This window comes from Capra hircus, chromosome 27, assembly GCF_001704415.2.
Source record: "Capra hircus breed San Clemente chromosome 27, ASM170441v1, whole genome shotgun sequence".
NCBI classification, from domain to species: Eukaryota; Metazoa; Chordata; class Mammalia; order Artiodactyla; family Bovidae; genus Capra; species Capra hircus.
The window spans coordinates 7,384,303-7,399,437 of NC_030834.1; the positions used below are offsets into that span (position 1 = coordinate 7,384,303).

Genomic DNA, 15,135 nt, shown 5'->3' on the forward strand with positions numbered 1-15,135 from the left:
ACTCTCTCTAATCAGCCATCCTCAGAAACAATGTCAAATCTTTTCCAAAAAGCAGGAATTCCCTCCTCCCCTCCCCTCCCCTCCAACTCAAGGCCAGCTTTAACACCTTGGGGGCCTACTGGACAACCAGTTTCCGAGGCCTCCAACCCATCCAGTGATGGCCCAGAGCTGGAGGGGGCAGTGGCCACCTGCTCAGTGTCCCTGGGCCACCAGAGACCAGTCTCCATCCACTGCCAGGGGAATCCTCAGGTGGGGCTGGAGGCCAGGAGCTGGTCCTGGGAGGAAACATGAGGCCACTCTCTGGCAGGGCCTCCGAGTTAGCTCTCGGCCAATTCTGAGCCTCGGTTTTCTGTACCTGGAAAACGGAAGTAATGAAACGAGCTGCTTTAGACAGTTGTCCTTTAGACAGGTGCCCAGCTATGCTTCGAAAACCTCTATGCCTCTGCCGAGGGGGTCACCAATTCCAAATTACTGAGCACAGAATTTTAGGAAGAAACTGTTCGTTGTATTTTACACTCCTAGTAACCCATCTTCGGATAGACTGAAATGGTTTTCAGAATGACAAAGGACACTGCACGTGTGATGGTCTCACGACGTCCCCTGTGAGACCCACTGTCTGCTTACACCCAAGAGGGTGGGGTGCGCTGGGAAGAACAGCAGACACAGCTGGAATGTGGAGCTGGTATCGGACATGAAAGCCTGCTACGTGTGCGAGTGTGAAAGTGGCTCAGTCGTGTCCCACACTTTTCAACCTCAAGGACTGTAGCCCGTCAGGCTCCTCGGTCCATGGGATTCTCCAGGCAAGAACACTGGAGTGGCGTGCCATTTCATGACGTGTCCTAATTCCCCAGGCAGTCCTGTGATATAAATGTGATTTCATCCACGACCCTGAATGAGGAAACTGGGGTGGAGACTGTCAGCTTTAAGATCATACGGGCTGGAAGTGAAAGGCCTGAATTTGAATCCAGGTTGCGTGGCTGGGAAAGCCTGGATACTAATTGCCATGCTGAACTGAAACAGCAAGTATGACGCATCCTACCCAGGCAGCTTGCACACAAGCAGCTCCCGTGAAGACTAGCAGAGGACTGTCCCTGGCTGCCAACGTGTCTTTAGCTTACGAGGAGAAGAGGGAGGGGGTGTGTTAGTGATGGTTCTCACGAGGATGGTTCACACATGGCTGATGCACGGGACCCCAGGTTTTACCAGGGACCCTGCTCCAGCAAGGGGACCAAGGTCAGTTCCTGAGAAATTTACAGGGTCAGGACAGGGGGAGGGGGCAAGGAGGCAGCGTTGGAAGGGACCCCAGACGAGCCCAAGCCTCAGCACTTCCCTAGCACCATTCCTCCTCCTTAGAAGCCACTGGTCATCACTGCCAGCCTCTGCTGTCTAAGGCTGAGTGCTGACTTCCTGACCATCGTGCTCCAGTGGGGGCATCAGCAACCCTGCTTTTATAAATAAGTGTCTTGGCCAGGGAGCTGAGGAAGGTCCTGCTACGACTGAATGTGCCCACAAGATTCCCAGGTTGAAGCCCTGATGAGATGGTATTTGGAGGTGGAGCCTTCGGGAGGTGCTAGGTCATGAAGGTGGAGCCTCCCAACGGGATTAGTGTCCTTTTAAGAACAGGAAGGGAAGCCAGCCCTCTGTCTGCCCTTGAACACATGAAGACACATGAAAAGTCCTCACCGGACACCTGGTCTGCCGGTGCTTTGACCGTGGACTTTTCAGCCTCCAGAACCTTGGGACATCAACGTTGGGTGACGAAGCCACCCTGCCTGTGGTGTGTGTTACAGCCCCAGCTAAGACAGACCCCTCCTGCATGTGCTTAACGAGGCTTCTCGCCTCTTGATAAAATCCTTTACTTAATAAGCTTTAAAAAGAAAATGAGAGTCGCTCAGCCATGTCCGACTCTTTGTGACCCCATGGACTACAGAGTCCATGGAATTCTCCAGGCCAGAATACTGGAGTGGGGAGCCTTTCCCTTCTCCAGGGGATCTTCCCGACCCAGGCATCAAACCCAGGTCTCCCGCATTGCAGGCGGATTCTTTACCAGCTGAGCCACAAGGGAAGCTTTAAAAAGAGGGAGAGAGAGAGAGTTTGATTTTGCCATCTCTTCTCTTAAGGCTTGCCTGGTGGCTCAGATGGTGAAGAATCTGCCAGCAATGTGGAGACCCATGGAGAATTTTATGGACAGAGGAGCCTGGCAGGCTACAGTCCATGGGGTTGCAAAGAGCTCGACACAACTGAGCAACTAACACGCTCAGTGTCTTTCAAAATCCAATTCTCAACGTCTGCCTCAGGCACGTGTGTGGTGCCATTCACATCTGCCCAAATGGCTGGTCACCCATGGACTTTGGCCTGGAGGCCCCGCTGGGGGATACTCCAGGTCACTGGCAGACACACACGCTCCCGCTGCCAGCCTGAAGAGCAGCCTCTGGACCTGGAGGAAGACAGGCTGGCGGGGCAGGGTCAGCCCCACCAAGCCCGAGACCCACTGGGGAGACAGACCCGGGCCTGAGTCTCCTCCAGGAGCACTGTGTGTGTGGAAATAAGAGGGCCCTCGGAAACCACTCCTCAACTTCTAATAAAAAATGATGAGCAGGGCTTCCAGGTGGCTCAGCAGTAAAGAATCTGCCTGCCAATGCAGGAGACACATCTCCTGATCTGGGCAGAGCCCACGTGCCACGGGGCAACTAAGCCCAAGAGCCGCAGCGACTGCGCCTGCGCTCCAGAGCCCAGGAGTTGCAACTACTGGAGCCCAAGCACCCGGGAGCCCGTGCTCTGCGACGAGACGCCAGCCCGAGGAGAAGCCGTGCATTGCAGCTAGAGGGAGACCCTGCAGACCACAGCTAGAGAAGCCCGAGCAGCGGCCAAGACCCGGCAGAGCCAACACTAAACAGAAGAAAAAATGAAAAAGAACAAGCAGATTGTATTAGCTGCCAGGCTGTCCACCAAGGTTCTCCGCTCCTGCTAGATCAGTGCCCCCAAGGGGTCACCTGGAGGTGACATGAGAATGTTTAGGGGTCCCCGGGGTGAGAGGCGCTCCAGTCATCGTGGGAGGAGAGGTCAGAGACGCTGGGTACACAGGGCATCCCCCGTCAAGGAATGACCTCCCCCGAAACGCTGCAGAGCCAAGGGGAGCTGGTCGACACTCAGGAAACCCATCTCCAGAAACTAAAGACCTGGTGTTCCGACTTCAAGAAGAAATCGTACCCACAAATCACATTTTATTAGCTGTCCAATGCCACCTTCCATTCATGTCCTGGGTTTTAACTGGATTTTATGAACTACCAGTACAAATCAGTACAATGCATTTTTTTTTTTTTTACCCACCAACAGCTTGACTGTTCTTGGAGCTTTTAAGCAATGAGTTGATTGTGGGCAAACAGAAGGCAAGGCACTTGAGAGAGAATTAGCTCTTATCTGGTGCTGGCTAATAAGTAAATAACTTTCACATAAACACAGAAACCACTAAATGTTAACTGCGTTTATTTTTTTAATAGTTGTAAAATGTAATAAAATGAGATTTTCAGAAGCATCTTGGTGACTGAGTAGAACAGCGTAATTTAAAAAATAAGTCACTGCCGCTTGGCTGGGTTGGAGAAGCCCACCTCACAATCGTCTGTCCCACTGGACGCTGGCAGGTGGAGTGACCTTTCACTAAAGACGTTTCCTTGTGTTTCTTCTCGTGGAAGCCAGAAGCCAGGAAGAGCACCCTGCTTAGAAAAGAGAGTGTTTGGTTCATATAGCCTGCTTTGGTTTATTTCAACAGGTAAGAAAGTGGTCCCCAGTTCCCCTGAGGAGAAAACGTGTTTTCTGACTTGTATCACCAGTCTGAATGAGTTTCCTTCTCTGTTAAGGTAAAAAGTACATTTTCCATTCCCTCCGTGTTCAGTTGCTCCATTTCGGAAATACTCTTCAGATAAAGTATCCGTGTGCCTGTGTAGTCAGCAGCCCCAAGCCACGCAGTCCCCGATGACCGTCTGCTGGCCAGTGCCCACAGGGTCAGCGTCTGCCACATCCTCGGCTGTGGGTCACAATCTGATGCTCTGAACTGAAGCAAGGCAGCGAAAAGTATCTTCTTAGAAAATACCAAAATGTAGCTAACTTGTGCTCTCTTCATAAGGCTTGCAAATGGGTAATTAAATAAGCAGAATATAACTCATAAGCCAAAAAAAAAAAAGTGCATTTTTAAATAAAATCAACAGAGATGGTTAAAACTACAGCCAAAAAGATGAGCAGATTACTTCTGGTTAACGTTGGGGGAGACGATACAATAGCTACGAGTTTCTTTGTTTTCTCACTTTTAGTCCATTTGGTTTTGCTTACTATATCCAGGAAGATCACCATGAGTGTTTCTCTGAATTTCACACCGTCTCCCAGACCCCAGAGAAGTGCTGATCACCCCTCAGACCTGGAGGCAGGATGCTGGCCTTCCATCCTAATGAACTTTTTACAAAGCTTCCCTTCCTTCATGAATATTTCAATAAGCGCAGAACAACAGCACTGGCTTTGCTGTAAACACAATCACAACCTCCACGCCATCAGTCTCACAAAGAGGTCGTCTCTGTTGGTTGCCGCGGTTTGGTGCGTCTGGGCTGCTTCTGCAGGCCAAGTGTGGGGGGCGTTTCATGCCTGTTGCATAAGCTACACAGGCAGAGAGCAACGCCCCCTGGTCCGTTTTACTAACCCGTCGAATGCTTTCCTTGCCCTTTTGGGGCAATATTTTTCCTTGCTGCAACTGCAAAAAGGAAAAAAATAAAAATAATAAAGCGTCTCCGCACCCCTGGTCCCCTGCAGGGGGCGCTCATGACTTCCTGCTGCCCGTCTTGCGTCTCTGTCTGCGGAGGTGGGCCTCGATCTCGTGCCTGAACACCAGCATCCCCAGCTGCCCGTGCGACGCCTCGTTCATGGCCTTGGACTGGATGCACATCCGGTACTGCTCGGGCGCCAGCTCGTCCTCGCAGCGCTTCTCGTGCCACAGGTGGAAGAGGCCCCGCGCGGGCGCGCGCACCACCACCAGATTGCTGTGCAGGTACTTGCGGTAGAGGTGCACGTCCTCGCCGCCCCAGCCTCTGATGTCCAGGTCGAAGCCACCTGCGGGGCAGAAGACCCGGCTGAACGCGCGCCGGGAGACCCCGGCTCGGTCCCGCCCCGCACCAGCGCCCTCAGCAGAAGCAGCTTGGGGAGGTCTCCCCGCCCCGACCCCCGGAGTCCGGGTGGTGCGCGTCTGCCCGAGTCAAGAGAGCTCAGGAACCCCCCTGGCCCAGCACGAGCTCCTGGAGACAGCGAGACCGCACCCTGCCTCGCCGAATCCTGGAAGCCTGGGCAGCCGCAGCTGGGCTGTCGTCATAGCAACGCGGGGGTCAGCGATGCCCGCAGCGCCCCCCACGTCCCAACCCAACCTCTGAACGGAAATTCGTGGGACTCTGTGTTCGAACGTGGCCCCCTCCTGCCCCTGCAGAGGAGAGACCAGGGAGGGCCCGGAGGTGTGAAAAATTCATGTCCTACAGAAGCGCCCTGGCTTCTGCGGACTGGAGTCCCCAAAGCTGTGAGTGGCCCCCACAAGCCAGTGAAAGAAGTAACTTGAAAAGGGCTGGCCTCACAGTTCTGAAGTTTTACTTTGGACATCTTACTTCACATCGCAGTGGCCCCTTCACACCTTTCCGAATGGTGACATCGCCCTATTAACTCAAAGCCACCACGTCCCAGACAGAACCAGGAAGCAGTGGCCACTTGCTTGCCACTGTTCCTTGCTTCTTGAGAGTTCTTGGCCTCGGATAAGAAACAGTCAATCAACGCTCAGTGGCTTTGTCATTTAGCCGGATTCCCTGAAGCCCCCAGGCCACGCTGCTCTGATGGAGCCAGAACTGGGGAGGGGGCGCCTCGACACACCCCTGCCTGGGAGCAGGGCTGCTGGGCAGTTGAGGAAACGCGCAGGATTCTGGGTCGGGGCCCGAATTCAAGTCTTGGTTGTCACACCAGCGGCCACTGTGCCTCTCAGGTTCAAATTCGATAAACATACATCATCGCAGAATCACTTTTCCTTGCATACAGAGCAAGGAAACAAGAGTTTCTCAAAGTGGAAATTTCCTTCAGAAAAGTTTTAAAATAAGTCATTTTTGAAAATTAGATTTACACACAATAATTTAGGCCATTTATAGAGAAACTGAAGAACACCCGTGGTGACCTGCTGGGAATCTGAGCACACTCGCCAGAGGCCCTGGACTTGTGTGTTCTACTGTTTCTTACAGGACTTAACTTCAAGTCATTGTTTGTTTGTTTTTCTATTTTCTGTCTCTGCCACACGGCACGCAGGATCTTAGTTCCCTGACCTGGCATCGAACCTGTGCCCCCTGCAGTGGAAGCTTGGCGTCTTAAACACTAGACCTCCAGGAAGTCCCTTGGGCTTTTATTTAGTTAGGTGGTTTTTTTGAGGGTCCTATAGTCCCTGCAGTCTACCAAACTTCCTGGAACTCCTCAGATTGACTCACTGACCTTACAAAGAGAAGCCCAAGGCCTTGGGTGGGAGGGGAGGTGGCGAAGAGAGAGCAAGACTGGTGACCCCCAGGAGACGTAAAGGTGGGGGTCTCCACATGAGGACGGGCCTCCAGGGGACCACCCGAGGCCCTGGGCCCAAGATCATAGCTCTGGCCTGTTCACTCGTCCCCTGGTCGTGTACAATCCACGCCATTCCCTCTAGAGGCTGGAGAGTGGGTGCTGCCCCGGGGAGTGACGTGCTGTCTCCCAGGGGACAGGAGACCCCCGGGGCTCTCTAGCTGTGAGGTCCCTCTGCCTCTCTGAGACTTGGCCTCCAATCTACAACCGGGGGGCCTTTCCCCTCTGGGTTCTAGACGTGTGTGTGTGCATGCATGCACATGCGTGTAGGCATCGGCGCACGTACGTGTGCCTGTGCGCACGTTGACAGTGACTGCACACTGGGGACCTGAAGTGATGTCTAGGATTTTCACAGGCTCAGCACAGAGAAACTGGGACCCTCCCAACCCTTCCGTCCAGGGGATCCCCTCCCCGTGGAGGACGGTCTGTGCAGAAGGCGACTTGGTTTGGAGCCACGTTTATGCAGCGACCTCCCGGGGAGCGGCCTTCTTAGGGACCTGCACGGTCTCCATTGGGGAACGGGCTCTGGGCTCACCTATGTTGATGAAGTCGGACCGGTACTGGCACGTCATCCCGAACCCGAAATCTCTCCAGAATCCAGTCTCCTTCTTTATGACCTGCAGGGAGAGCGCCATCACTGGACGGAGGGAGACGGAGTGGACACGGAGAGGGGGCCGCTGACACAGCCACGCCCTGGCGGGGGCGCGGATGACTGGGCACAGCAACCCCCCTGTCCTCAACAGGCCCGGTGACTTCTGGCACCTCTAGCTGGGGTGCTGTTTCCAGGTGTAGGCTTGCACACACACACACACACACACTCAGAAACCAGTGGGGAGGGCCGGTTTGGGGCAGCACCATGGAAAAGCCGTTTGTGTGTCCAGCCCGGCACTGGGGGGGACGTTTGAAAGGAGGAGACAGAAGGACCTGGAACTCAGCCATCCTGGCCCAAGGGCGCGAACAGGAGCCCCTCAGGGGATGAAAAGAAAGCCCGAGTCAGCAGTGCTGGCCCAGGACAAGGACGCAGTGAGGCCAGGTCCTGGGGACACGCTCTGTCCACTCATCCACAGACTGCTTTAGTACCATCTGCTCCCCCAGTCTGAGTAGCTGGGGGAGGGGGTCCCCTCTGGGTGAGGATGCAGCTGTAAAAAGCCAGGCCTGGCCCTGTGCATGTCTCACTTCAAAAGTCCATTTCCAACATACTTGCTGGAGCAACAAGACTTCAAAGGTGTTTTTTTGTTATTTATATATGTACGGCTGCAGTAAGCCTGGAAACAGATTTGTGACCGTACTGGTTACTTTCCCGGATTCGTTCTGGAAGCTCACGTAGGTGCTGGGAGGGAAGGAGGCCCCCCAGCAGGGACCCCTCCCGCCTGCGGTCTCCACCTGGGATGCCGGGCCTGGGTCCCCACTAACTGGAAACGGCACGTCCTGACCCACGAGCCCATTGGCCAGCATGTCTGCCTCAGGCAGGCGCCCTCCCCCGACCCCCAGTCCCTCTGTTTCCTCTTCTTTAATTAGCAGGTTGAGCCAAGTCACCCTGAGGGATCGTCCAGCCCAGCACCCAAACACTCACTCCCTACTGAGCCCACATTCCTGAGGGCTTACTCTATTCGTGAGTGTGAGCGTCCTTGCTTCTGTCCAACTCTTTGTGACCCCATGGACTGTAGCCCACTGGGCTCCTCTGTCCATGGGATTCTCTAGAATACTGGAGTGGGTTGTGATGCCCTCCTCCAGGGGATCTTCCAAGCCCAGGATCAAACATGCTTGTCCTGGGACTCCTGCATTGCAGCCGGATTCTGTACTGTTGAGCCACCAGGGAAACTCCACTCTATCCACTCCACAGGCTAAACTACACTCAACAAATGGCCTGCAGAAGCGGTGATGGACCTAACGTTCCCTTTACTCTGCAACCAATGAGACCACCTTATTCCACTGCAATCTACACACACAGAGGTCATCGGCACCTGGCATGAACCAGACCAAGGAGAAGAAGGGCCAGGAGGGGGCCTGTGTCCTTCCAGCTCGACTCCAGAACAAAGGCCTGCTGCAGGATAAGCCCCCAGCAACAATAATAATTTATTAGTGTCAGCTGGAGAGATTTCACAGGGCAGGAAAGCCTAGGAAAATCTCCACTGCGTCCCTTTTTAGAAATGGCTCCTGCTCCCAGTGGTGGCAGGGACGCTGCTTCTCCCGCAGCTGGTGGCTCCTGTCCTGTCTGGCAGTGGGGACAAGGCCTGGGTAAATATGCAGTGAGAGAGCCACGCCAGCACCCCAACTTCAAATGTGTGGCAGAGGTCTCCCTGGAATTTGAGAGAAAGCCCCAAGTGGGAAAAACAAGGCCCAGCGCCGGGGAAGAAAGAGGGACTACGGAGGCGGCCGGCCAGGACCCGCTGACTGGACGCAGAGCCCGGCAAGCTATGGCCCTCGCCTGGGGATAGTGCAACAGAGGAAGGTGACCTGTGGGCGGGGAATGAGCCACACACTTCTCAACGCGGGCTCTGAAGCCCACAGGCCACGGAAAGCCGGTGTGGGAAGAGTGAGTGGACATTCAGCCCTTCGTGGGGACGGACCTGGTGGTGCCCTCAGCAGGTACCGTCGGGGGCCAGACGGGCACGCTGGCCGAGGCCACGCCCTTCAGCTGGAGCCTGAGGGGCCTCAAGTGTGCGTCAGACCACAGCCGGGCCCCATCCAAGCCCTGCAATGGGTTAGCTCCCTCCACCCCAGGCAATCAGAATAAAACCCGTGGGGAGCCTCCGAGACCCACAGAGACCCCGGGTGATCTGCTCCTGGCTGCACCACCTGTCTTGGGTCCCCGTGAATGTGCCAGGCTCATAGGCCTCCAAAGGCTGGACACCCACCGGACACCACCCGGCCAGGGTCACCCACCATGGGGACTCCGCTGAGAGCGGTCACCCTGACTCCCCGCCAGCGTCAGCTCCCACCTCGCTTCCCGCCGGCCGGTTTAGTTTTCCCTGAAATACCATGGCTCCCGGAAGCGCTCGTGCTGATGGGCTGTTACTATCTGCCGTGCGCACCCACCCACCACCACTGGTGAACACAGGCTCCTTCACAGCTAGACCTGCAGCCCCCGGACCACCTTGCACAGGCGCCGGCCCTCAGTCACTCCTCTGCCGGAGGAGAGCACCCGGCCACCGGAGACAGACGCAGCTTGGGTAGGAAACGCTTAGCCACAAGGAGCTCGGCCCAAGGCCTAGGCACCCACCAAGGAGACTCCCAGAACTGTGAGATCTTGACCCACAGATAGAAAGGCTTCCGCCTTCCTAGGCTCCGAGCAGATGGCTCGACTTCTTAGAACCTCTGCCCCCGGCTCCCGGACAGGGCACAGCAACACACACGGGCGATGTCCACCGCATCAGAGGAGGAGGAGACTGCAGACGGCGGTGATGCCGGAAGGGCAGCATTGCCTGGCCGGGATCGCACCCGTTTCCAGCGCCCTGCTCATCGCAAGGCCGCCTGCCCCTCCACCAGCCCCGTCTCCATGCCCCGAGCCCAGCAGGCACTGCCGTGCCAGCCACACCCCACGGGATGGTGGTCACGCGACGGGAGTGATGACCTCTGAGCAGGACTGAACGCCAAGCACAGATCAGCCTCTCCCCACAGATGCAGGAAGGCGGCTCCCCTCAGTCACGCGGGAAGCATGCTGGGTCAGAAGGTAAACCAAACTACAAATACTCAGGCAGAATATTTCCGCTACGTCACAGACAGGCTCCCAGAACCAAGGCTGCTGCATCTGGCCGGCCTCATGTCACCAGAAACCCCACAGGCCCGGGGTCTGCAGGCCTGCCTCTGGCCTGGCGCGATGCTCCGCTGACGTCCTGGGATGCTCTGTAAACACCTTCCGGGAAGGGCATGCCCTGGGCCAGGAATCACGCAGTGAGCAGCGGACACCCTGGTCTGTGGGTCTCGGGGCCAGGCTGCCCCTTGCCCTGCCACAGGCCCCTGGGGGTCTGGGCCCCGAGGCTGCACCATGTGTGCACGGGCCTCGGGCTGGGAGACAGAATGACTCGCTCACTCAGCCAGTCAGGCCCGAGCCCCGATCAGCACCAGCGTGGCCGTGACGGAGACCATTTCTTGAGAAGGAAGGTATTTCGCAAGCCAGGGCTTTCAAAGAATGGGTTTAAGAAATGGACTCAACTGCCACCTGCTCCAAGACTTGCAGTAACTCACACTTTTCCACCAGTCTCCTTTTACCTGCATTAAAACATGAAGTCTCTTCTGAAGGATTTCGTGCTGGATCAGGACTCAGTCCTGGGAGTTGTGACTCAAAGTCAGACCCTCTGCCCCCTGGAAGCACGGGGAACCGAGAACACGCCCCCACCTCCGCTGCTGCAGTCAGGGAGTCCCCGACCTGCGTCCCAGCATGGAGGCTTCTGAACAAGTGGCACCGCCCCTGAGCTGCAAGGTTCTCCCTGTGACGTGAGCGGGACAGTCCTTCTCACGGACCATGCAGGGCAGAGAATGCCAGCTGCCCCAAGGCCACGGACACAGCATGTGTTAATGGGACTCTCGGTTCTCAGGGAGAGTCTGCTAGTGGAACAAGCAGAAACAGACGAAAAGGATGGCCCGGGCCGAGTTATCAGTTCTTAGAAGTTTAAACTGAAATTCGGGCCGGTGGCAAAGTCCTCTTTGGATGAAAGGAGAGAGAAGGGTCTAAGCAGAGAGAGCTGAGGCTGCGCCTGCACACCAGGCATCGTGGCCTCAGTGCTGGAGAGGAGATGGCCCTGGGCAGGGGGGCGGGGTGGGCAGTTTGGGAGACCCCGGGCAGGGCTGCCCGCCTGGCAGAGCAGCAGGTCACACCCGGGTGCCAGGGTCTGCAGACAACTCCTCTGTGATCAGTCTGAGGGTCAGATTGTGGACGGCAGTTCACCCCCAAAGGAATCAGGGGTCAGGGCTGTGCTGGTGTGGCTGGGACCAGCAAGGAAATCTCTCCTCAGCTCTGTTCTGAGACATCAGAGGGCACCCAAACCAGGCCCCGTGGGAGGATTGACGTCTGGAAGACAGGCAGCTCCTTCTCCCTTCACAGATGGGGCTTTGAACACTTCATTTGGAGCACACCAGAGGGCCTGTGGGATTTTAGTTCCCTGACCAGGGATCGAACCCGTGTCCCCTGCATTGGAAGCGCAGAATCTTAACCACTGGAACATCAGCGAAGTCCTCAAAGATTTCTTTTTTTTCAATAGAATTAATCTGTGTTTTGGAATCGTATCTCTGGCCTAAGGTGACAGAGAGACTGGAGCGTAAGGAGAGAGGATTTCTGACAACTTCTTGCTGGGGGCCTCAGCAGGAACTGACAAGGCTCAAACCAGGAAAGGGGATGTCTGAAATTAGCAATTATTTAAATTAGGGTTATTCCTTTCTTGGAAGGCTGTTTCTACACTAAAGCATCAGCAAGGCTTATCTCAGGTTTAAAACTCAATAGGTCAAACAACAGTACGAAATCCCATGATTTCACTTAATGCTAATTACTAACTGTACTCAAATGTACAGAAAGAAGTAACCCGAACACAAAAGAAGTCCCCTTAAATTTGGTTTCTCGCCTTTGTCTGCAGGCAAATGTTATCAAATGTCATCCAATGTCACAGGCAACAGCCAGAAGTGATAACTGGTACCCAAGTCACATCGGCAGGGCTGCTGGCAAAGCCTGCCTCTTGTCTGGACGTGGCCGTCACCTGTCACAGCCAAGTTCTGCGTCTGAGCTTTGCCTTCCCCTCGATACTGATGTGTTCCAGCGGAGGCTCTCGAGACTTTATTAATATGTATGTGTTGGATGTTTCAAGACTGAGCCAAAATGAACCCCTGGCAGGAAGTCTTTCCTAATTCACCCACCTCCAATCACGACCTTTTATTTTAGCCCCTCTCTGCCCCCACATGTCCACTTTCCACCGAATTAACTTCTGGGGTTGGATGTTCTCTGACATTTCCCTTCTATTTCTGTTCTCACCTAGATCTCCAGCAAAACTGTTTCCACCACACTAGGTAAGTGAATCCCGGTATTGACCTGAGCTCTAGCTGGCTGTGTGACCCAGGCTGAGTCTAGGAGAAAGAGTGAAGGTCTCAGGTGGACTTGGAGGTGAGTGTTCAAGGTTGCAGGAGAGCTCAGAGGCCTCAGAGCTGTGGACACAGCAATCTGAGTTCTGCTTCTGACTTGACCACTCATTCTGAGGATCCGAGAAACTGGTTTGACCAGAACCTCTGGCTTCCCTACAGGAACGGCAACAAAAGGATGAAACTTTTAACCTGTTCAATGAAATGAATTCCCTGCAAGCAAGTAAGGCCTTGATTTGAAGCTGAACCATGAAGCCCATTTGTCAAATGCAAAGCAGTACTTTGTTTAAACTCAGAGGAACTTTTATTCTGAATGGTTGAAAGAAAATAAACCTGGAATTTGATTCCCACTGAGCCCTATGAGAAGCTAAGAACTCTATGGAAAGGAAATGTGAAATTTCTCTGTCTCAACAGGGGTGGTTATCACCCCTAAGAAGGTAAACATTGGTTCTTGGGGAGTGAAGAACTCTTCCAGTGTTGATGTGCGAAGCACCTGCATATACACACAGCACGCAGAGTCAGACAAAGAAGCTGCGATACTCAAACTTCCCTGGGGGAAGAGAGGATGATGGTCAGGCTCCAACTGGGATGGGGTGCAGAATCACGCTTGTCCAGCCTGGAGTAGCCCAAGCTGGAACTTTTCAGAAAAGGTCATTATGTATCAGCTGCCAGAGAAGAACAGGAAGGGGACCCGGGATGATGGGGGAGAGGGTATGGGAGACAACAGGTCTTCCTACATCTGGAAGCTTCAGCACAGAATCGGCCCTCCAGAAGAATTTCTTAGAACATGTGTTCAATGAAATCAGCTTCCTTTCACGCTGTAGGAAAGCACTGAGGACTCCAGCACTCCTCAGGGTCACAGGGAGGCTTCTGTTCTCCACCGTGAGAGGTGGCAGAGCTTGGCTTTACCTCTCCACAAGAGATGGGGCCTCCAAGGCAGTGGCCCCCGCCCACAGCCTAAGCCAGCATCGGCTTTAGACAAGCACCCTGGTCCCTGCAGACGATGGCAGCCAGGTGACAACAACCCTGGGGGGCACAGGGACCCTCTGCTGCCTTCACCCATCTTCCTGAAACCTACGCGGTTTCTCTGCTGAAAGGACTAACGGAGACATCTCAGCTTAAGGAGCGCCTGGGTGCTGTGTCTACCCCTCACCTGTGCACCAGGATCTCAGCACAGAGTCCCTCCCACACTCCTGTGAAAGCCACCTGGCCAGTGACACTTCCGATCCTAATGGAACGGTAAGCGGGAGCAGTGACCTGGCCCCGCGTCCCTAACTCACTGTGTCCCCGGGAGGTCAGCCATCTCTTCCTAACTTCCATCTTCTACCTGTCCAATCGGAGCCTGAATCTCAGCTTTCTTACCTCGTAGCGCTCTGCAATAATAAAGGGAAAACGTGCTTCGTCCGTAATACAACGATACTGGTTTCCAAAATGCCAGAAGAAAGCTATAAAGGTATGAAACTACCTTTCTGTAAGGTACTGCTCCTATTTACTTCCCACTTTTAAATACTGCAAGTACTTTTTAATGGATGAGGTGCTGGAGCAAAGGCCAGAAAATCTGCCAAACTTACAAATCACTTAAGGAAGCAACCCCCAGATTTCCACTCACCTCCACTCGTGGCCAGGTGCCCCTGGGGACAACAGACATGAAACAGAGCACCCCCCACCAGGCCCCAAGGGGAGCACTCACCAGCTGCTGCTCCAAGGAGGGGACTGCATCGTGATGGCCGTATATTATGCCAGGATTGTACTGACTGAAAAGGACGGGATAAAACACCTTCTTCCCTGCAAATCAGAAAACAAACACTCACTTAAAGGGACAGATAAAGCTATTAGGCTTAATCATTTATATTCACCCCTCGGACACACCCCTGGCGTCTGCATGCACGTCCCTGCTTCTCTTCACTAGACCCTGACAGATCTTAGAACTGCAGCAGGTAGACCAGATGGACAGACTTGGATTCCTGACTTCCCAGGACAGGGGTGATGCTCCAAGGGCTGATGGCCAGTGGCTCCAGCATGGGACACCACCAGAGGGAATGGGTGTGAACGAGGGTCTCAGTGCCCCCTGCCCTGCCAGATCTTAACCCTTTAACTACTGGCTCTCAGGGCAGTCGGCCAGGGTGACCTCAGGCAGCAGGAACAGACTGAGGGAGCCCAGGGTGGCTGCTCTTTATCCACTGACACAGAAGCATCTCAGGTTTTTTAACAACCGACACAGCCATTCCAGTGGCCAGCAGTTGAGCGTTGGCTTTGCCACTGAGCTCCAGGCTTTGAGAACAGTTTTTGGGTCGTGGGTTCTTTCTGCTCGGGGCCCCTCCTGCCCTGGGGGCACGCCCCCCCCCCAGCCCCGGTGGTGTCAGGCCATATCCTCCCCACCCTACTTGCTCCTGGTTGTCCCCTGAAGCTGACCTCCCAGGAGAGAACAGAAAAGGGGTTATGAACACGCCTTTG

The 15,135-nt window shown here is 54.7% G+C and overlaps 1 protein-coding gene across 3 annotated transcripts in view; it reads right to left on the reverse strand.

Moving 5' to 3' along the window:
- The window catches only part of CSGALNACT1 (chondroitin sulfate N-acetylgalactosaminyltransferase 1), a 332,678-nt gene continuing 321,012 nt past the window's right edge, over positions 3,470 to 15,135 (reverse strand). For all 3 annotated transcript variants that reach the window (XM_018042046.1, XM_018042047.1, XM_018042045.1), the window contains 3 exons: positions 14,372 to 14,466; positions 7,151 to 7,232; positions 3,470 to 5,094 (listed from right to left, as the gene is read on the reverse strand). In XM_018042046.1, coding sequence (XP_017897535.1) covers positions 4,805 to 5,094; positions 7,151 to 7,232; positions 14,372 to 14,466 — 467 coding nt within the window. In that variant the 3' untranslated portion in view covers positions 3,470 to 4,804. The remainder of the gene's footprint in view (positions 5,095 to 7,150; positions 7,233 to 14,371; positions 14,467 to 15,135) is intronic.